The sequence below is a fragment of the Pseudopodoces humilis genome, chromosome 4 (assembly GCF_049639895.1).
Source record: "Pseudopodoces humilis isolate 2021_Gansu_Grassland_sample_001 chromosome 4, ASM4963989v1, whole genome shotgun sequence".
NCBI classification, from domain to species: domain Eukaryota; kingdom Metazoa; phylum Chordata; class Aves; order Passeriformes; family Paridae; genus Pseudopodoces; species Pseudopodoces humilis.
In genome coordinates this window covers 76,493,614-76,513,333 of record NC_142203.1, presented here as the reverse complement: position 1 = coordinate 76,513,333, position 19,720 = coordinate 76,493,614, and the positions used below count along the sequence as shown (strand labels likewise).

The window sequence follows — 19,720 nt, the reverse complement described above, 5'->3', positions numbered from 1 at the left end:
ATTATTTCTGTGTCGTATTATTTCTGCTCTGGATGTTTTTGTTCTGAGAGGGTCAAACTGGGGTGAAAACAGGCCATGGTATCTTTGTTTCACTCCTTACCCCACTCCTTACCCCACAAAATTTTGCCTCCCCTCCTCAGCCTTTCAAATACATCCCCTCTATGAACACACTTCATAGAACCAATACTTCATACCCCTGTGTAGGTTTGTTTGCTTACAGAAGAGCTAATCTCCACCAGGTTATGAAATCAGCTCACATGCTTCAGTGGCCTTACCCACTATTGATATCCCTATTCGATCCCCGTTGAGCTCTCTTTGTTGGAGGTAACCCCTTCTCCTACTCCTTCTAAGCTGATTTCTTAAGCCACCTCATTCAAGTCCCACATCCCCATGGTATTTAGATGTAGTAAAAATGACTGGGGGGAAAATAAATGGCAGCCAGTGAGCCCACTAAACTGTCTGACTATTAATGGTCCTGTTAGTTGCAAATTTACTTTACCACAAAGCCCTCAGCATGTAATCCTTAGATGAATGCCTTTGATTGTGAGGGAATATTTACAGCTGACCCTGCCAACAGTCTGCAAACCTGCAATGGGCCTCCTGTCCCACATTAAATCCGCTGGCATCTGTTCCTGGGTTCTTATCAAACACATGCTCTGTTGGTGCAGTGTTTGGGCTGTAGTGCTCACGGATACGGTGGGCCTTGAAGAATAAATCCCTGCATTCCTGAGAAATGCTAATTCTTGTGAACGTTGTCACACAGGGTTACAGTTTGTACCTGTCTCCAGGCATCGCCATCCACTGGGAGGTTTCCAGGAGGCTTTGATCCCCGCTGGCTGCCCCCTCCCCACAGCACAACCCCGATCCTGCCTCTGGACCACCCTTTACCACAGATAAAATTCTTCCTTCTTCAAACTGCTGCCCTTTCCCTGGACATATTCCCAGGGGAAACAGGAGTGATTTTCATGATGGTTTTTATCTCTTTTTGCCCCTGCCCATGTCTCGCAGGAGACCCTCAAGTTATCCTGCCCTCCTTTAGCCCCAGCAGTGCTGTGCAGGAGCTCAGGCTGGAAGCCAGAGAGAGCTCTATGTGTCCTAACGCCTGCTTGCTATGCCCAGGCGGACAAGTGGAATTCAGCTTGTCATTCCCAGCATGTCTCGTGGTCTGTGAGATGGATCCAGGCTGCTTGGCTGCTTTGTGTCAGGCAGAAGACCCAGTGGCGTGTGGTGGGCTGCTCCATCCACTCTGCAGACAAGGATACCTTTAGATCTGCGCTGAGGAATGACGTGTATTTTCTCTCCCCTTATGATTTTACGCAAAATTCACAGTTTTCCATCCAAACTGGATGAATGCTGAGCATGTCTGGGCTTGAACATGGACTTGGAGCCAAGTCCATTGGCAGTGTAGAGGTGTTGTGGGTAGCCAGAGGGATATTTGCTCCTGCTCCTTTCTGAGGTCCTGTTTTGGTGGGATTGGAGAAACAACTCAGCTATCCTTCAGCCAGTGGATAGCTGAGGCCTCAACAGGGCTTCTGCTTTAAGTCTCCTGCATCCAGCAAAGAAAAAATGCTAAAATAAGAGGAGCCTGGGACTGCTAGAGAGTCCAGAGAGAAGTCAATAGACAACTGTTTGTTTTAGGGATTGCTTTAGAGTGCATATCCTTATCCAAATGCTTCTTTTTCCAATCTGCAGGAATTTTTGGCCCAAGTGTGGAGTGGATATGGTAGCACCACCAGTGAGGTGTACCCAACACTGAGCAGGGCTGCAGCGCCAGCAGAGACTGTAAGAACTGGCAGAGAAGGCAGTGACCCTCCTTCCCACTGAGATGGGTCTGTTGGACTGGGCAGAGCTCTGGCTTTGGAATTATTTCTGGTAATTGGCAGGTAAAAAATCTTGGAGTTTGGCATTTTGGTAGAATAATGAGTAAGCTGAAATCTCCTTCTTTTCTGAAAACTCTCCAGACTAATGCCCAAACCAGTTGTCTGGAGGCAGGTTGGAAAGTGCTTGAAGCAACCTCATCCAATGGAAGGTGTCCCTGGAGTTTGGAAACAGGTGGATCTTTAACTTACGCTCAAACTGATCCTATTATTCTATTATTGAATTTCAGCACTCCTAAATCTACTTTAAATCTATGTCAGGCTTTCAAAACTGATCCTATAAATCTGGATGGACACCAAACCCATTGAACTCTCAGCATGCCAGTCCACTTCCCGTATCTACTGGAAAAAAACCAGAGTTTTTTATTAAAACAAATAAATTTGTTACTTACTTTAACAAAGCCCAGTAAAAACATATGTTAGTTCTCACCATTACTATTAATTTGTACCCAAGCTTTATGGTCACAAATCTTGGGTAATTGTTTCTTCCTGGGCAGTTGTTGAGTCAGCTCACACAAGTTCTTCAACTATTTCTGGTCCTGATTGCTGATTCAGCTGGTGTTTAGGAGACCCTGTGGCAGTATTTCACTGTGATTCACACACCAAAGAGGAATTGTATTTTAAACCACAAACATAGACTTTACGCACTAGCTTTTGTGTGAAGAAAAAGGGTGACAAACAGCTTGAGGACAGGAATAAGCTGCACAAGATGTGGCTGTGTATCATCAAGGTCAGTGTCATTTGTTCTCCAGCAACCTGTTCTTCCTTTACCCTCCCCTTTGAACCATTTGTCTCAAATCCATGCAGAGTGTAGAGATGGGATCTGCCTGAGATAGGGGAAAGCCTCAAGTCACCCTTGGAAATACAAGGAGTCTCCTGCTTTCCTCAGAAGTTGGCTTTACTTACACCAACAGTATTACTCATTTTGGTTTTCACCAGGTTGCACATTTTACTTTGACAACTCATTGGTTATCCTATCCCTGAATCCATTCTTATTACTCAATATCTCAATGAAAAGGACACCTACCACGTCTGTTTGCAGAGTCTGCAATGGGATGATGGGATGCTGGTCCTCATGAGGCACTGTTTCACCTCCTGGCCATTTCTTTCTAATTGCCTAACTTCTCCCATTTACTGTGTTTATTGAGTGTATGGATCTTATTAGGAAGAATCAAAGACCCTGTAATTAATTAGGAAGAGTTTGGGGCATTTCTCAGTGCCTTGAATTTATGTTCCTGTCCGTAATGCACAGATGCTGCTGACATTCATCCCAGGACTTCCCAGTCCAAGGCCAGACAGGCAGAAAGACTGCAGTGATGGCAGGGGAAAAACAAAAGGGCTTCCCTGTAGAGGTCAGGCATACCCTGGGCTGCATCACCAGCAGTGTGACAGGCAGGTAAAGGTGGGGGATTGTGCCCCTGTGCCCCTGTGCTCAGGTGAGACCCCACCTGCAGAGCTGCCCCAGTCCTGGGCAACAACAGCACAAGGACGTGGAGCTGCTGGAGCCAGCCCAGAGGAGGCCACGCAGCTGCTGCCAGGGCTGGAGCCCCTGTGCTCTGGAGCCAGCCTGGGAGAGCTGGGGCTGCTCCCCTGCACAAGAGAAGGCTCCAGGGAGAGCTGAGAGCCCCTGGCAGGGCCTAAAGGGGCTCCAGGAGAGCTGCCCAGGGACTGGGGACAAGGCCTGCAGGGACAGCACACAGGCAATGGCTTCCCAGTGCCAGAGGGCAGGCCCAGCTGGGATATTGGGAAGGAATTGCTGGCTGGGAGGGTGGGCAGGCCCTGGCACAGGGTGCCCAGAGCAGCTGGGGCTGCCCCTGGATCCCTGCAGTGTCCAAGGCCAGGTTGGAGCAACCTGGGATGGTGGAGGTTGTCCCTGCCCATGGCAGGGGGGTGAAATGAGAGGATTTTTAAGATCCCTTCCAATCCAAAACATTTTGGGATCCCATTCTATGATGTACTTTACAGAGCAAGGGTGGCATCCTCTAAGGAGGACCTGCTGGGCAGGTAGGACAGAGGAGCAGTAGCAGCCCTTGTCCCCAGTCTGCAATATGGGGGCAGGACTCATCCCATTAATCAGCTCTCTGAAGGGAGCTCTCCTTGTGCAACATCTTGTGCCTCCCATCCCATGCAGGATGCAGGTCCAGCACCTGAGTGACACACAGAGCAGCTGGTGACCGAGGGGTGGGGTGGAGCTGGAGGTGTGCCGCCTCTAGGGGCCCCCTGCCACAGCCTTGCCCTACCCATCATATGACCTCCCCAAGCACCGCATGTGACTGGGCCAACACGCTGGAAAGACCAGGCAGAGCAGAGGGGAGAACTGGAGAGGGGGAGGGCAGCGCAGCTAGAGGGGATTAATAAGCTAGACAGATAGGGAAAGGTTTGAAAGAGGGGGCTCGTGTCAGTTGTTGCAATAGCAGAGGGAAGTAGCTGTATGACTGGAAAATGGGCATGGAGCAAGATGGGAGGGAGGGATGACTTCAGAGGTGACATTTGGGATCAAAGTAGTTTACATCTTGTGGAGAGGAACACACTGCAATCATCAGAGCTGGAGAGATCAGAAACTCAGGAACAATCTCTGACCATAAGAATAGTAAGGAATGACCACAAGAGCCACACACTGAGATGAAAAATGAAGATGATGCTAAGATTGCTATGGACATGAAGTTTAGATGTTCAGGGCTGTCGCTTCATGCTGTGTCATGAACAGAAAGCTGTCTGCTGGCTGAAACTTTGGCACGGGTTGTGTAAATAGGCATCATCCAAGCTCATCATCTCCCAGCTCTGAGCAGAACTCTGTAAAGCCAGGTCCTGTCTGTAAGGACACTCCTGTTCCAGCTCCCTGCACACCCTGTCTGCCAGCAGGGAGGTGAAGACACCCTTGGAAGATAAAAGCAAATTTGGTTGTGGTTTATCAGCTGACCCAGAGGAGTTCTTGAGGAGCAGGGCATCTGCAAAAACAGCCAACAGAGTTATAGAATCATGGAATCACTTAAGGGTGGAAAATATCTCTGAGGTGATTGAGTCTGCCAACCCAGCACTGCCACATTAATAATCACGACTGTAACAGTAGAGAGGAGGAGGAGGAAGAGGAGGATTCTTTGATCTATTTTGTTTAGGAGATGCAGTGCAACAAAGGGAGTTTGAGGCTCTGTTTCACAGTACAGGGCACACTCAGCTTTAGAAATGTTGACAAGATTCACAGATCAAGAGAAGCTGAGGCTGGGAAGGGCCAGTGGAGGATTCCCAGAGCAACGCCCCTGCAAGGGCTGAGTCAGTCAGAGCTGGTTGCCCAGGATATTGTCTCTGGCCCACCTGCTTCAGGGTTCAACCATTCTCTTTTGTTTAAACAGAATTCCCCATACTTTAATTTGTGACTAAATTGTGGGCAGTATCTCTGGTTCCAGAGATAATTTAGGTTTCATTAATCAAAAGCACATTTAAAGCACTTCTTGGTTATGTGCTAGACAGGTTAGGGCAAATATAAACCCAGGATTTAATTTATCCCAGAAAGTGTTTGTGATCAGGCACTTACATGATGTCTTTATTCACTCATCACAGATTTTGTGCATTCCTGGCCATTAAAGTGAGGAACTAGCAGTCATAGACCTCCACAACTTGCGTAAATGGGTTTGCTGTTAAAAACTGCACTGAACAAACACAAACTTCAGCTACAAGGTTATTTAATCACACAGGAGGTTTGTTTATCCAGTGATTCTCTCCTAGCTGGGTGTGTAGGGGGTGGATGAACCCATAGCTCTGGACAATATACCAAAAACATTGAGTATTAAGACAACATCACCGATTGCTATGGTTTGTTTTTTTTTGTTTTGACTATGATCCTGGCAGGCAGGTCACCAGCAGCACGCGGAAGGTGCTGTGGCTGCTGCGTCACACTTCAGCAGCGGTGATGGCGAGGACAGATGAGGACAGATATTTGACTGTCCTGACGCTCCCCAGCTCTTTCCTCACCCCTGCTCTGGGTACAGCATACACACGACAAAAATTATTCAAATAGGATGTGCAGCTATTCTCTCCCTGTAAAGAATTAGTTATGTTAGAATTAGAATTAGCCTGTATGTTAGGATGAGTCGTAGGGAATCAAAAGTGTTTTGGTTGTTCACATGTTTTAGATGTTTAACTCACTTACAGTGAGTTATATATTTACATGTATGTACAGATATATGCACATAAATATATGCATATAAATAACTTATCTGCTTAAGTAAAGATCTCCTGGCTCCCTATGGAAGCATGTCTTCTTGAAAGTTGCAGGGTAGAATACGTAACATAATTGAGCTCTCTAAGTGACCAAGACAGAATTACTGATGCAGAGCAAATCTCTGATGAAGGTCAGTCCATCATTTGGAGGTACATTTTCCCCTTTTCCATGGAGTGATAGGACAAGGGGCAACGGCTTCCCAGTGCCAGAGAGAAGGGATAAACAGGATATTGAGAAGGAATTCTTCCCTGTGAGGGTGGGCAGGCCCTGGCACAGGGTGCCCAGTGCAGCTGTGGCTGTTCCTGGACCCCTGGAAGTGCCCAAGGCTGGGTTGGAGAGGGCTTGGAGCAACCTGGGATAGTGGAAGGTGTCCCTGCACATGGCAGGGAGTGGCACTGGGTGATCAAGTCGCTTGCAACCTAAACCCTTCTATGATTCTGTGATTCTATAATCTTGCTCCTGTGACTCACTGCCTGGGTCAGTAGATTTTAAGCTGCTTGTGGAGAGCCCTTTAGTGAAGAACTTGCCTACCATATGTCCAAGTGCCACTGTTTTGCTGACTGTGGGACAAAAAGGCAAGTATTGGGGGTGAGCTGTGCCTCTGGAGCAGCCATGCATCTGGGACAAGGAGAGCAGGAGACCATAGGCTGGTCAGCAGAGAGGATTTCACAGAAATAAGGTGCAGGCAGCTGTCTGAAAGCCTCAGTGTTTGCAGCATTCAAGCTGGTTTCAATTTAAAATGTCTTTCTTCAAGATTTTCTGCTTAAACATTAGGACAAGGAACCATTTGTGTGTAATTTCATGAATGACAGTTTAATATCCCCACATAACCCTTGGACTCCAAAAGCTGGGTCTCTAAGAGAAATGCCAAGATATCTCAAAAAAGATTTGAGAATTGGCTTCCATTCCTGTGCAAAGAACAGGTCAGGCCCTCTCCTGTAGGGGAGCAGATATGGGGTGTGTTTTAGTGAGCTGGAGTTCAGCTTGGTCAGTCAGCCCCAGTGTTTCTCTGTGTTACAGGGGGTTTAGCACAGCCCCTCCTGTGGCTGTTAGAAGCCCCTCTGTGAAGTGACCACCCCAAGCCAGGTGTGTGCTTCAGCTGAGTGTCAGGCTGGAAGGTGAGCAGGAAGGTCCCCTGGCTGGAAATGAACTCCATGTGGTTTTAGAGCTGCCACAAAGATATAACCCCAGACAGTGAAAACGTAACTCCAGCCAGTCTTGGAGCTCACCCGTCCCTCTGGTCAAGAGGGATGATGACAGTCAGGGACATTGGCTAGTTGTCATATTAGGCTCCCAGAAGCTCTGATAAGGCAGCTTGTTTACTCACAGCAAAAGACACGAAAGGACTTACGTGAGGCAATGCTCCTGTACCTGAACACTCCCCAGTGCCTGCTGGGCATTTCCATGGCATGATAAGGGGTGCAGCCCTGTTCCAGCCCCAGGAGCACAGCCAGAGAAGAGAATCATGGGATCAATTAATGGTTTGGGATGGAAGGGACCTTAAAGCCCATCCAGTTTCACTCCTGCCATGGACAGGGACACCTTCCTCTATTGCAGGCTGGTCCAAGCCTCATTCAGCCTGGCCTTGGACACTCCCAGGGTTGGGGCACCCACAGCTTCTCTGGGCACCCTGTGCCAGGGCCTCACTACCCTTACAGCCAGGAATTCCTTCCCGTCTAGTCCTGCCCTCTGGCAGCAGGAAGCCATTCCCCCTTGTCCTGTCCCACCATCCCTTGCCCCATATCTCTCTCCAGCTCTCCTGAGCCCCTTTAGAAGTCTCTGCTTGGAGCCTTGTGCAGGTGAACACCCCCAGCTCTCCCAGGCTGGCTCCAGAGCAGAGGAGATGGCAGAAACCTCTGTTGCCACGGTGATCAACCCTTCACAGGAGGATGCTCTCAGCAGGAGCTCCCAGAGCACAGAGAACTCCATGTGGTTTTAGAGTCCAAGCACAGCTGGGTGTTTGCTGTCCATTCTTGCTGGGACAGCAATGTCTCCCTGGGCGTGCACAGCACAGACTTGGGGGCTGGGTAGTACAGACAGGGCAGCAAGAGGGATGACACCAGCAGAGTCTGAGGTAAAGTCCTGTGGATCTGAGGTTCCAGTACAATTATCAGGCAGCTGCTTCCAGACTTTTCAAGAATACAGTTTTGGACTTACCTACCTGAATTTTCTGCTTAGGATCTGAAAGCTCTCTTGGAGTCAGCTCATAAAACCCAAATATCCCAGGCAGGTGGCAAAATGGGGGAATAACATAATGAAATCCCAACTGGGGCACAAGCTGAGCTGCCTCAGCCCTGATCCCAGCACCAGGTATGTGCTAGGCTGCCCATGAGAACTCTTATCAAGCTCCCAACAAAGCTGAAAACGTGCATCTCAGGGAAAGGGTCACAGCCCTGAGGCTGCCAGAGCTCCAGGAGCATTTGGACAATGCTCTCAGGGATGCACAGGCTGGGATTGTTGGGGTGTCTGTGGGGCCAATAGCTGGACTCCTGGTGAGTCTTTTCCAGCTCAGGATATTCTGTGATTACCTTCCACCACTTCAAATCCTTAACAGCTGAACAAAACAGTTCCACCTATAGGGAAACAGAAAATGTATTTATTTTGGGTTTGATTGATGAACACAGGTGATAATCCCCATCATGTGTCAAGTGCTTGTGTTTCACACCTCTCCTTCAGCCTTCCTCTAACGTCTCCTTGCTTTTGTGCTCTGCTGCCAAGAAGCAGCTGTGTGTAAAGGTGCTTCCCATGGAAAGACTGGGTTCCTGCCCCAGCAGGAAACAGAGGAAAAAGGAAGGGCAGAAAGGAGGAAGAGTTGCATACAGGTGTGCTTGGAGAGGGGACTCCCACAGTATGGTGAGTAAGGCTGTGGAAGTGTTTGAGGACCTCAGCTGTAGCCAGTTTTAATTTGTTGTACCTGGAAACTCAGTGCTACATACTGCTCCCCTCAGAAGCTGTGGCTGCCCTTGATTCCTGGCAGTGTCCAAGGCCAGGCTGGACAAGACTTGGAGCAGCCTGGGACAGTGGAAGGTGTCCCTGCCATGGCAGGGGGTGGGATGAGATAGTCTTTAAGGTTCCTTCCAATCCATTCCATGATTCTACGATAAAGAGAAGAAATAGTATATGCCCACACTTGAGGGCAGTGCTTGAAAGTTGCTTGGAGACTTTGCAGAGAGCTTCTCCAAAACCAAAGACAAAGGCACATTTTAAGGCAGGTAAATGGAGAGCTGCAGTAACAACTAGAGCTCTTAGGGGTTTTAGCCATGTAAATATTTGTGATAGCTCAAATATTTTCCTCTTCCCTCCTGGGTGAAATCCTAGCTGCAGAGCTTTGGGGCTTTTTAGCCCTAAACAAGAGATCCAAAAATAGCCTTCTGCTCGTAGCATTTACATGGGCAGCAAGTTCTTCCTCTGGTTATTTCTAAACTCAGAGTTAAACCCAGACTCCCATGCTGGGGAGATGCCTGCACACCAAATTGCTGCCCTCTCAGGATTATGTCTCTTTTTTCCCCCATTCTGTCATTTTTTTTCTCAACAAGTCTTTTGCTGCAGCTGGGCACCACTTTCAGGAAAAATTTTGCTTTTATTGAGCTGGCTTCCCAAGAAGTTCTAGTTGCAAATGCTGCCTCAAATAGGAAAAAAAAATCTTTTATTTTAATGAGTCGGTCTGTGATTATTTTATAATGGCGCTGTAAATACCAGTTGAGGTTTATAAATATGACTTTGAATGATTCTCTTCATTCTGGCCTCCTGGACACCTCTGTGAGCAATGTGCTGCTACATTCCCATCCTGAGCTGCCATCTAATGGTGAACGAGGTGGTGACTGCTGGGATGAGAGTTAGACGCAGCTATCTTAAAGGTCTTTCCCAAACGTAAAAATTCTGTGCTCTCAGTTGGGGAGTCGGGCTCTGCACCCTGAGAACAAAGGACAGGACAAGAGGAAATGGCCTCAGGTTATGCCAGGGGAAGTTCAGGTTGAACATTAAGAAGTATTTCCTTATGGAAAGGACGTGGAAAGGGCTGCCCAGAAAGCTACTGGAGTCCCCATTCCTGGAGATGTCCAATGAATGCCTGGACCTGGCACTGAGTGCCCTGGGCTGGTGACAAGGTGAGGATCGGGCACAGCTTGGAATCAATGATCTCCGAAGTCTTTTCCAACCTGAATGATCCCGATTGACTGAATCACAGAATATCCTGAGCGGGAAAGTACCCACAAAGCCCATCGAGTCCAGCTCCTCAACAATCCCAGCCTGGGCACCCCTGGCAGCGCTGTCCAAAGGCTCCTGGAGCTCTGGCAGCCTGGGGAATGTCACCATTCCCTGGGGAGCCTGGGCAGTGCCAGCACCTCTGGGGGAAGAACCTTGCCCTGATATCCCACCTGAACCTCCCTGGCACAGCTCCAGCCGCTCCCTGGGTGCTGTCGCTGGTCACCAGAGAAAAAAGATCAATGCCTGGCCTTTCTCTTACCTCACGAGAAAGTTTTAAGTGGGATAAGTCTCCCCTCCCTCCACCTCAACAGGCCAAGGTCTTTCAGCCGCCGCTCATAAGGCTTCCCCTCACCATTTCTGCAGCCATTCTTTTGTCGCTCACAGTTTAATACCTTTCTTATACTGCAGTGGCCAACACTGCTCACAAACGTTCGAGTGAGGACGCACTAGCGGGGAGCGGCGCAGGGCAATCCCCTCCCTTGGGCGGCTGGTGCTGCTCTGTCAGATGCACGCTGATTTCCTCACTAAAACCACCTGCACCATAAGCTGAGGATGAATACGGCGGTGTCTTCCCTCATGGCAGGCTTTAATCACAGGGACAGGGAAGGGACCCGCGGGGCGCACACACCGCCCACACGGCGGAGCCCCGCCGCCATGTTGGAGGCGGAGCGCTCCCGGGGGCCGTCCCCGTCCGAAAACTCGCGAGACGTGCGCGCGCTCACGGCGCGCCCCGCCCTTCCCCTTCCTCTGCGGCCGGCGCTCTGAGGTGAGGAGCCATGATCGGGTGGTCCCGCGGTGGCCGCCGCCATCCGCCCCCATCCCGCCCCATCCCCGCCGGCACTGGCCTCCCGGACACCGGGATCGCTGCGACATGCGCGGCGCCCGCGGTATTCCCCGGGATGGCGCGCGGGAGGGGGCGGGCGCGGAATCGGGGAAGGGACAGGCCTGAGGAAATTAATGGCTGCGATGATGACTTTCTTAGGACACCTTTGGATGTAACTATGAAAAGAACGCGTAATTCCTGAGCAGCTGCGGCAGTAAGAGAACAGTCCAGATCCTGCCTGCCATTGTTGGAAGTTTAATATGTTTTAATTGGTGTTTTTCAGCTGAGCTCTCAAGATGGTGCGCTACTCCCTGGATCCGGAGAACCCCACGAAATGTGAGTTGCTGTTCTAGGAGCGTTCGTGTGGGATTGCACGGAAGCCAGTGAGATTTTGATTCTAAAACTTGGTCTTTTCTCTCTTGCAGCATGCAAGTCACGGGGATCTAACCTGCGTGTGCACTTCAAGGTAAGGAGTGTGTGATTAGCGGGAATTTTAAATTCAATTGCTGTTTTACTTGGTTTTTTTTTTTGTTAGTTTTTTGTTGTTATTTTTTAAAAGAAGCCCTGATTGGCTTGGATTGAAAGGGATTGTAAGGAAAATCCCCTTCCACCCTCTGCCGTGGTTAGGGTCTGGGCTCCCGTCCATCGTGGCCCTGAACACTTCAGGGATTCAGGGGCAGCCCCAGCTGCTCTGGGCACCCTGTGCCAGGGCCTGCCCACCCTCCCAGCCAGCAATTCCTTCCCAATATCCCATCTAAATCCTTTTTTTAAAGAAGTGTATTTTACTCTTCAGTCATTAAAGAAATCCTGTTAGCTGCTTGTAGTTGTCTTCATCCACAGAAAATAAGGAGTCTGGATCCTAAAATTGTCCTTTCTAATTCAAGTAACAAAACTCAGCAGATAAACAGTTGGAGTGAATTTATCAGGCACTGGGCTAGTGTTTTGCATGAAATTTCTTTCATTTCTCTCTCTTTTTGGTTGTGTGGTGTTTGGCACAAGGGCCTCAGTTCCTCTGAAAAAGGCTGGGGTGCAGAAATTTATTCAGAAGTGCTATTTAATCACATTCAAATTAGAATTCAGCAAATCATGTTCTGCTTAGTATTATACAAAGTTTTCACTTTGATTCTTTTTTTTATTATGAACAGGTAGGATTATAGTTAGAACTGGCTTATGCAATTAGTAAATTCTGTTTAGAAAACTGATCTTTTATCCTTAACTTTTTTTTTTTGAGCCTTTTCTTCTCTTAAAATTCCTTCAGAGAAAATAACATTGTTAACATGGCTTTTTAATAAGAGTTGATCCATCCAGATCTTGCTTTTTTTAGATTAGTGGCCAAACAGGAAATAGAAGAAGTGTAAGTACTACAATTTTATTAAGAGTAACAAGTTTTCTGGTTAAATTTACCCTCTAGGTTAAAAAAAAAGGTTAAAAAAAAAAGTGCTGGAGCTACAGATTCATTAGTGGCAGTCATACCAACAGTTAGAAGAGCAAGTAACAAAACAAAAAAGTATTAATTACTTTTCATTCTTTGACTTAGGTCTTATTTTTTTGTAAGTGCTTCCTTGGTAGCCAAAAGAATTGTATCCAGGGAGGACAGAGGAGTGGTTGTGCTGATGCTGTCTCTTGGAAAGATTTCTTCAGAGCATCTTTTCTGTGCCTTGTGTTGGTAGAACACCCGAGAGACCGCGCAGGCCATCAAGGGCATGCACATTCGCAAGGCCACCAAGTACCTGAAGGATGTCACCCTGAAGAAGCAGTGTGTCCCCTTCCGGCGCTACAACGGCGGTGTCGGGAGGTGTGCCCAGGTGAGCTCCTGGGAAACTTGGCAAGGAGCCTTTGGCTGTGGGTGCTAAAGACGAAAAGGTGATGTAAGGGATGGTGTGGACGTAGTCTGTCACTGCTGATGGTAAGTTTGCAGTAAAACACAGAATCACAGGGTGGTTTTGGTTGGAAGGGACCTCAGAGCTCATCTCACTCCAGTACCCTGCCATGGGGGACACTTTCCACCAGAGCAGGTTGCTCAAAAGGAAGAAAAGAGTGGTTGTTAATTCCAGAAGATTCATCTGCTTGGCAGTCTTAGAGTCTGCATCTAGTTGGCAGCATAAAGTCAAGGGATTATATTTTGTTTGGTTTGGTCCACAGCAAAATAGAATAGATTATAATCCATTCTAATCCATGAAATACGATCCTCAGCACGGGAAGGACATTGATCTGCTGGAGCCAGCCCAGAGGAGGCCACGCAGCTGCTGCCAGGGCTGGAGCCCCTGTGCTCTGGAGCCAGCCTGGGAGAGCTGGGGCTGCTCCCCTGCACAAGAGAAGGCTCCAGGGAGAGCTGAGAGCCCCTGGCAGGGCCTAAAGGGGCTCCAGGAGAGCTGCCCAGGGACTGGGGACAAGGCCTGCAGGGACAGCACCCAGGCAATGGCTTCCCAGTGCCAGAGGGCAGGCCCAGCTGGGATATTGGGAAGGAATTGCTGGCTGGGAGGGTGGGCAGGCCCTGGCACAGGGTGCCCAGAGCAGCTGGGGCTGCCCCTGGATCCCTGCAGTGTCCAAGGCCAGGCTGGACATTGGGGCTTGAAGCAGCCTGGGACAGTGGAAGGTGTCACTGACGTGACAGGGAGTGGGACTGGATGAGCTTTAGGGTTTCCTCCAACCCAAACCATTTCATGATAATGGCAAGTTAAAGGTGTATAAAAGGCAACTTAAATTGCTTTGTACCTGGTCAAAAGCAGGATTCTCATTGTTCTCTGATTCCAGGCCAAGCAGTGGGGCTGGACACAGGGCCGCTGGCCCAAGAAGAGCGCAGAGTTCTTGCTGCACATGCTGAAGAACGCGGAGAGCAACGCTGAGCTCAAGGTGTGTGTTACTGAGCACAAAGTAGCGGTGTCACTGTCAGCACCTGTTTCTTGGGTGTCACTGACCTGGAGAGCCACTTGAAACCTGCTTTGTCCACAAAACTGAATCGTGTGGAGGCTTTGGTGTGGCTCCCTGTTTGAAGTAGGCTACCTGTGTCTTTCAAGTTAAAATGGCAGCAACAGTTTTTCACAGGGAAAAACTAAATTAAAAACTTTTCACACGAAAGGGTTGTTCAGATCTTTAAAAATCTGAAACTGAATTCTGCAGGCTCTTGGTCAGTTGCTGTCTTCGTTAAAGTGCTTAATTTGGTAGCTTTGTTTACAGTGTTGGAGTAATAGGTGACTCCTTTCAGTAACCATGAAATAACCATAGACAATGAGCCATCAGCATCATTTTAAGTTGCTTGTGATGTGTGCAGGGTGGTCTTTGTGATTTTTAAATGGCACTTGTTTGGTAAGTCCACATCTCCCATGACACTGCCAAGCTCATCAGTTCCATTGGCAGATCCTTGGACAATCCTCAGCTCCATGGCATCACCAAGCTTGGCTGTGTCAGTGATGAACCCTTGGAAAACCTCAGTGCCATGACACCACAAGGCCTGCCTGTGTTAGTGGTAAATCCTTGGAAAACCATCAGCTCCGTGATGCCACCAAGCCGGGGCGTTTCACTGACCAGCAGTGGTGTCTGGGATGATCACTCATGTGTTCACTGCAAAGATGAATTATTTAAAGATGAGAATGGGTCACAGATGTTCTTGCTTGCCAGGGTCTCGATGTGGACTCCCTGGTCATTGAGCACATCCAGGTGAACAAGGCTCCCAAGATGCGCCGGCGCACATACCGGGCACATGGCAGGATCAACCCCTACATGAGCTCCCCGTGCCACATCGAGATGATCCTCACGGAGAAGGAGCAGATCGTGCCCAAGCCAGAGGAGGAAGTTGCCCAGAAGAAGAAGGTACTGCGTGTCGTGTGCCTTGTTCCTGTAACACTGTTGGGAGAGCCAGGGGTCTGGCAGAGAGGGGTTGCTGTGATGACCATCTTAGGACACCTTTGGAATTCCCATGAAAAAAAGTAACTTGTTTCTGAGCAACCCCAAGCGCTTGACAACCCTGAGAACCATTTTTTAATTGCACAGAGGGTTTGTTCTTTCCTCCCTCAAAGCAGCTACAGCATTCCCAGCTTGTGTGAATGAACCCTGGGTGTGTGCAATGAAAAAAGTTTAATTTGGAGCCTACAAGCAATGTAGTGGTTGTAGGGATTCCTGATCCTGTGCAGGTGTGATGAGTGTATCATTCGTGAGGGAGTTCCTGACAGTTCACAGCACGTCTAAAAGATAACTTTGTGATGTTTCATTTCACCATTTTCTTCTGTGTTTGTTTCCCAGATCTCCCAGAAGAAGCTGAAGAAGCAAAAGCTAATGGCTCGGGAGTAAATCTGCATGGACAGATGTACATAAATAAAACTTTAAAGTTTGGATTGATTGTGTTGCTCTGCTCTAAGTTCTGACCTGGTGGTGGGCATTTCTGTGGGACAGGGGCAGTGAATATTATATAATCATAGAATGGTTTGGCTGGGATTTTTAAGGGCATCCAGTGCCACCCCCTGCCATGACAGGGACAGCTTCCAGTGTGCCAGGCTGCTCCAAGCCCTGTCCAGCCTGGCCTTGGACACTGCAGGGATCCAGGGGCAGCCCCAGCTGCTCTGGGCACCCTGTGCCAGGGCCTGCCCACCCTCCCAGCCAGGAATAACCAATATCGGACCTTCACGCCAAGCCGCGTGTTTCCCGCGGGGCTGCCGGGGCCATCCCACCGTTCCCCCCTTTCCCAAATCCCGGATAATCGGGAATCCTGGCTTGGTCCCTGTCCCCGCGGGTGGGGGCGGGGCCTGGCGCGCCACGTGATGCGCGCTGCCGCCTGCTATTGGCCGGAAGCACCGCCCCGGAAGCGCGGGGCTGTTCCGGTGCGGGCTCAGGTGGGTGCGGAGCGCCGGGAGCACCGGGAGCAGGGAATGACCCCCGCATCCCACCTCACCCTGCCCTGCGCACCCCGCCCCGCTCCGCACGGCCCGCGCGGGCCCGGCGGCGCCGGTAACGGGGGGCTCACGGACCGTACCGGCCCCAACCGCCCTCGGAGAGCAGAACAGCAACGCCTGATGTGAGCCAGCCTCCTCGGCTGGCTCGTCCTTTATGGAAAACGGGGAAAACCCTGCGGTTTTGCCCTTTGGGGCGTTTTCCGGCGGCTGGTGACGAAGCCGTGCCGTGCCGAGGTTTGCTGCCCCGCGGGTGGGGGCTCACGGGAGCAGCAGCACCGCCTGCCGCGGAAATTAACCCGCCGGCCACAGCCTCACCACCTCCGCTCTCCCTCTTGTTCTTCTTTCTCCTTGCTAACCAGGTGGCGGAGCATCACCAAGTCAGCGCAGGAATTCATCGGGACGGTGTTTCACCTTGATCCCAGGGACCGCTGGTGCATCAGGCGGAGGTACGGATGATTTTTGGTCAGGAATCTTGACACGAAGCGGCTGCAGAGGCAACACAACACGTGGTGTTTCCCTCGGAGGGAGCATGCAGGGACAGCACACGGGCAATGGCTTCCCAGTGCCAGAGGGCAGGCCCAGCTGGGATATTGGGAAGGAATTGCTGGCTGGGAGGGTGGGCAGGCCCTGGCACAGGGTGCCCAGAGCAGCTGGGGCTGCCCCTGGATCCCTGCAGTGTCCAAGGCCAGGCTGGACACTGGGGCTTGGAGCAGCCAGGGACAGTGGAAGGTGTCCCTGCCCATGGCAGGGGATAGAAAAAAATTATTCTGAAGCTCTCTTTCGACCTAGATAATTCTGTAGTGATTCTGCAGCCTGAGGTGTTCCCTCCACCCACTTTCTTAAGCTGCTGGATGAATCCACATTTTGCTGGAAATTTAATATTTAGGAAGCTCTAGTGGAGACAGTATCTGATTTTATTTTTTAAATTAATTTAACAGATTAACTAATTTGTGTTGTTTCAATATAACATTCTTCTCAGACTTCAGAGAGTAGATTTAAACTGTATTTGAAGCAGCCAGAAGAGAACCTGGAAGTAGCCAGCTGGAAGCTGATACACTGTTTTTCCACAAGGCTAAAACTCTTCAGGATAGCTTGAAAAAAAAAAGCAAAACTGGTCCCTAGTGAAGCGTGTGCATCTGCTTCTTCATTCTCCATCTTGGAAAGCTTTTTTTTTTGCTTCTTAATGTGAGAACTGAGATGTCAGCAGCCTAGAGAGGAGGACTGTGAAGGGCAAAGTTGTGTGGCAGCAGAGTGTGTCTAATGTATTGTTCGTCAGCACTGGCAGGAACAGGTTTAACTGTTTAACTGCTTCCTCTCCCAGCTGGACCTCTCTGCCCCCTTGCTTTGCTTTCCTGCTTTTTTTTTAATCATAGACTCCAAGGTGCAAATTTTGAAGACTTGTGGGGTTTCAGGAAGAGGGCATGGTTCATTTTCTAATAGGTAATTGTATAGGGTTGGTCTGGGATCAAGTGGGGGCAGAAGAAAGTAACCCATATTCCAATTCTCTCAAATTCTGACTGGAATTTTTTTCCCCTTTCCCACTGTCCTGCCCTTCAGTGGTGGCAACCCATTGGACAGATTTCTGCTGTCTAATTTTTCCTTAAATAAAAATGGATTGAGCAAAACAAACCATTTGGACTCTTAATATAGCAGGCACTAAATAGCAGGACTAATATTGGCAGCTTACTGCTTAAACTTTTTTGTGTGGTTTAAGCAGAAACTCTTTCCTGAATTTGTTTTGCTTAATTGCATCTGTAGGACTGATGAATTAATAGCAAACTGTTCTGGTTTTTCCGTTAAAATGCCAAGAATGTTCCCTTTGTTGGAGGCTTTATAATATTAGAACACACATAATTTTTGAAACTTCAGCAGCTAATTTACAATTAAAGAATAATCTACGTTTGAATATCAGATATGTGTTTTATTTACTGTGTAAATACCGTTTTCTCAGCTTCTGGCATACAAACACTGCTGCCCTAAGCTGTTTTTCCCCCCCCCCCACCATCTCTCTGCCAGGGTAAGAAGGAGCCATGGTGTGCATTCCCTGCATCGTGATCCCTGTTCTGCTCTGGGTCTACAAGAAGTTCGTGGAGCCCTACATCTACCCCGTGATCGCGCCCTTCATCAAGCGCATCTGGCCCAAGAGGGCTGTGCAGGAGCCAGACAACTCCAGGCAGGGGCCAGGAGGCAGCACTGGGGACCCTCAGGGACCTGCAGCCGCCAAAAGAGACTGGGAGGATGAATCTGGAAGCCAAAAAGTAAGATTAATTCCCCCAGCTAAGCCGGGAAGCTCCGGGATGAGCCACCCAGTGGTAGCTCGGGGCAGGCACCACAGGAGGGTGAATAATTAATTCATTGGGTGTGTTTACAGATGTTTTGGTGGCTGTTTTCTTAGAAACAGCAATTACCACTACTGTGCCAGCTAGAAGTGGTTGCTTCAAGACAGCTTCTTGGTGTCAGAGGAATTGTGCCTGTATCCTGAAACAGCTTAATTATTATTATTTTTTAACAACTGGCTGTTCTTGCAGAGAAGAAAAAAGTCAAGTATTTGGTGAATCCCAACAGATGTATGAAGCAGAAATCAAAAACAGCCCCTCTCTTCAGCCAGTTCTGCCACTCATAATGGGGGAGGATGCTTAATGCATATAAATTATGCTTTTATTATTTATCTTCTATCACAACACAAGGCCTTGTAAATGTTGTCGCTGCCCTCATTCTTCCCTTCCCCCTGAGACAATAATTATCTGTAAATCTACACTGAAACCACCATTTTTGGTTCTTGCTCCATATTTCTTGGTAGATCTTTACTGGGCTTGCTTCTAAAAGCCATTTTTGTCACCAGCTGTTCCTGTTTTAGGTGTGAAGTTCTAATTTGACATCTCATTAATGACGCTGTTTTTTTATTTGCAGTCTGAAAGCAATGGCATTGCAAATGGAAGTGCTGCAAAGAATTCCACAGCAGTTGATGACAAGAAAACAGCTTAAAGGAGTTAATTCCTAAGGATTTTACTCCCTCATGTCCAGTATGAACTGCTGATATTCCTCTCACTTTGAGACTTTTTTCTTTGCACATTTTAGCTGAATAAAAACTTTATTGCTTGCAGGAGGAGGTCTCTTTTGTCACTAAAATGGCAGCTGGCTCATTTGTTTATTTAAAATATTTGAAAGCTGAAGTTCTTTTTATTTTCTTTGCTGGAACTACTTTTCATCTACCATCTGTTTGGTGTGATTAGAGTTTAGGTTAAATAAGAATAAATCTATCTGTAGAAGGTAAATGTATCTTAGCATCTTGATGTCACTAAGTGCTAGTGCAGTACTTGAGGCTTTCACCTTAAAGGCTTTATCTGTTCTTGGTGAAGAACTGTGGACTGCATTGTGACAAAAGCTCATAATTTATCTGTGAAGAATTGAGATTTTTCATGTCAAATCTGTGGATGAGCTAAAGGAGTTATACTATATACAGAATTTACTTAGCTTACTAAAAGCAGAAAGTCTTGATGTGATACTTCCCTTAATTATTTTCCTTGAAATATTATGCCTTTTTTTTCCTGAAGAGGAGCAGCAGAGGCATGATGCAAGAGAATGTTGCTTTATGTTCTGTTGTAGTGATTTTAAATGGTGCAGTTCTGGCTTTAAAAAAAAAAAAATCCAACTAAAACCTCTTTAACATGCTTGTGGAATTTTCATTACAATAAACCAGAATTTTACT

At 48.4% G+C, this 19,720-nt stretch overlaps 2 protein-coding genes and 2 non-coding genes across 5 annotated transcripts; all 4 read left to right on the top strand.

The window, feature by feature from the left end:
- Nucleotides 1-11,000: 11,000 nt before the first annotated feature.
- Nucleotides 11,001-15,456, top strand: RPL17 (ribosomal protein L17). Its single transcript, XM_005528070.3, has 7 exons — nucleotides 11,001-11,068; nucleotides 11,409-11,461; nucleotides 11,551-11,591; nucleotides 12,796-12,930; nucleotides 13,880-13,978; nucleotides 14,744-14,935; nucleotides 15,365-15,456. Exons 2-7 carry the CDS (start codon nucleotides 11,422-11,424, stop codon nucleotides 15,410-15,412), a joined length of 555 nt encoding a protein of 184 aa, XP_005528127.1. The 5' UTR covers nucleotides 11,001-11,068; nucleotides 11,409-11,421; the 3' UTR covers nucleotides 15,413-15,456.
- Nucleotides 11,264-11,332, top strand: LOC148184541 (small nucleolar RNA SNORD58). The gene has a single exon (XR_015772444.1). It is a non-coding gene; the product is annotated as a small nucleolar RNA SNORD58 (small nucleolar RNA).
- Nucleotides 15,003-15,071, top strand: LOC148184540 (small nucleolar RNA SNORD58). The gene has a single exon (XR_015772443.1). It is a non-coding gene; the product is annotated as a small nucleolar RNA SNORD58 (small nucleolar RNA).
- Nucleotides 15,457-15,912: 456 nt separating the features above from the next.
- C4H18orf32 (chromosome 4 C18orf32 homolog) lies at nucleotides 15,913-19,720 on the top strand. 2 transcript variants are annotated; one of them, XM_014257057.2, is made up of 4 exons: nucleotides 15,913-15,951; nucleotides 16,371-16,457; nucleotides 18,028-18,269; nucleotides 18,922-19,720. In XM_014257057.2, the coding sequence occupies exons 3-4, from the start codon at nucleotides 18,042-18,044 to the stop codon at nucleotides 18,994-18,996; spliced, it is 303 nt and encodes a 100-aa protein (XP_014112532.1). In that variant the 5' UTR covers nucleotides 15,913-15,951; nucleotides 16,371-16,457; nucleotides 18,028-18,041; the 3' UTR covers nucleotides 18,997-19,720. The 2 variants fall into 2 exon arrangements, with proteins under 2 accessions (XP_014112532.1, XP_005528125.1); XM_005528068.3 differs by lacking the exon at nucleotides 15,913-15,951 and adding an exon at nucleotides 15,970-16,245.

Excerpts from the sequence above, each read along its gene's own strand:
- RPL17 (XM_005528070.3), top strand. The coding sequence starts at position 11,422 with ATGGTGCGCTACTCCCTGGATCCGGAGAACCCCACGAAAT. Across the intron at positions 12,931-13,879 it reads GTGTCGGGAGGTGTGCCCAG|GCCAAGCAGTGGGGCTGGAC; the intron begins GTGAGCTCCTGG and ends CTCTGATTCCAG. Across the intron at positions 14,936-15,364 it reads AAGTTGCCCAGAAGAAGAAG|ATCTCCCAGAAGAAGCTGAA; the intron begins GTACTGCGTGTC and ends TTTGTTTCCCAG.
- C4H18orf32 (XM_014257057.2), top strand. The coding sequence starts at position 18,042 with ATGGTGTGCATTCCCTGCATCGTGATCCCTGTTCTGCTCTGGGTCTAC. Across the intron at positions 18,270-18,921 it reads ATGAATCTGGAAGCCAAAAA|TCTGAAAGCAATGGCATTGC; the intron begins GTAAGATTAATT and ends TTTTATTTGCAG.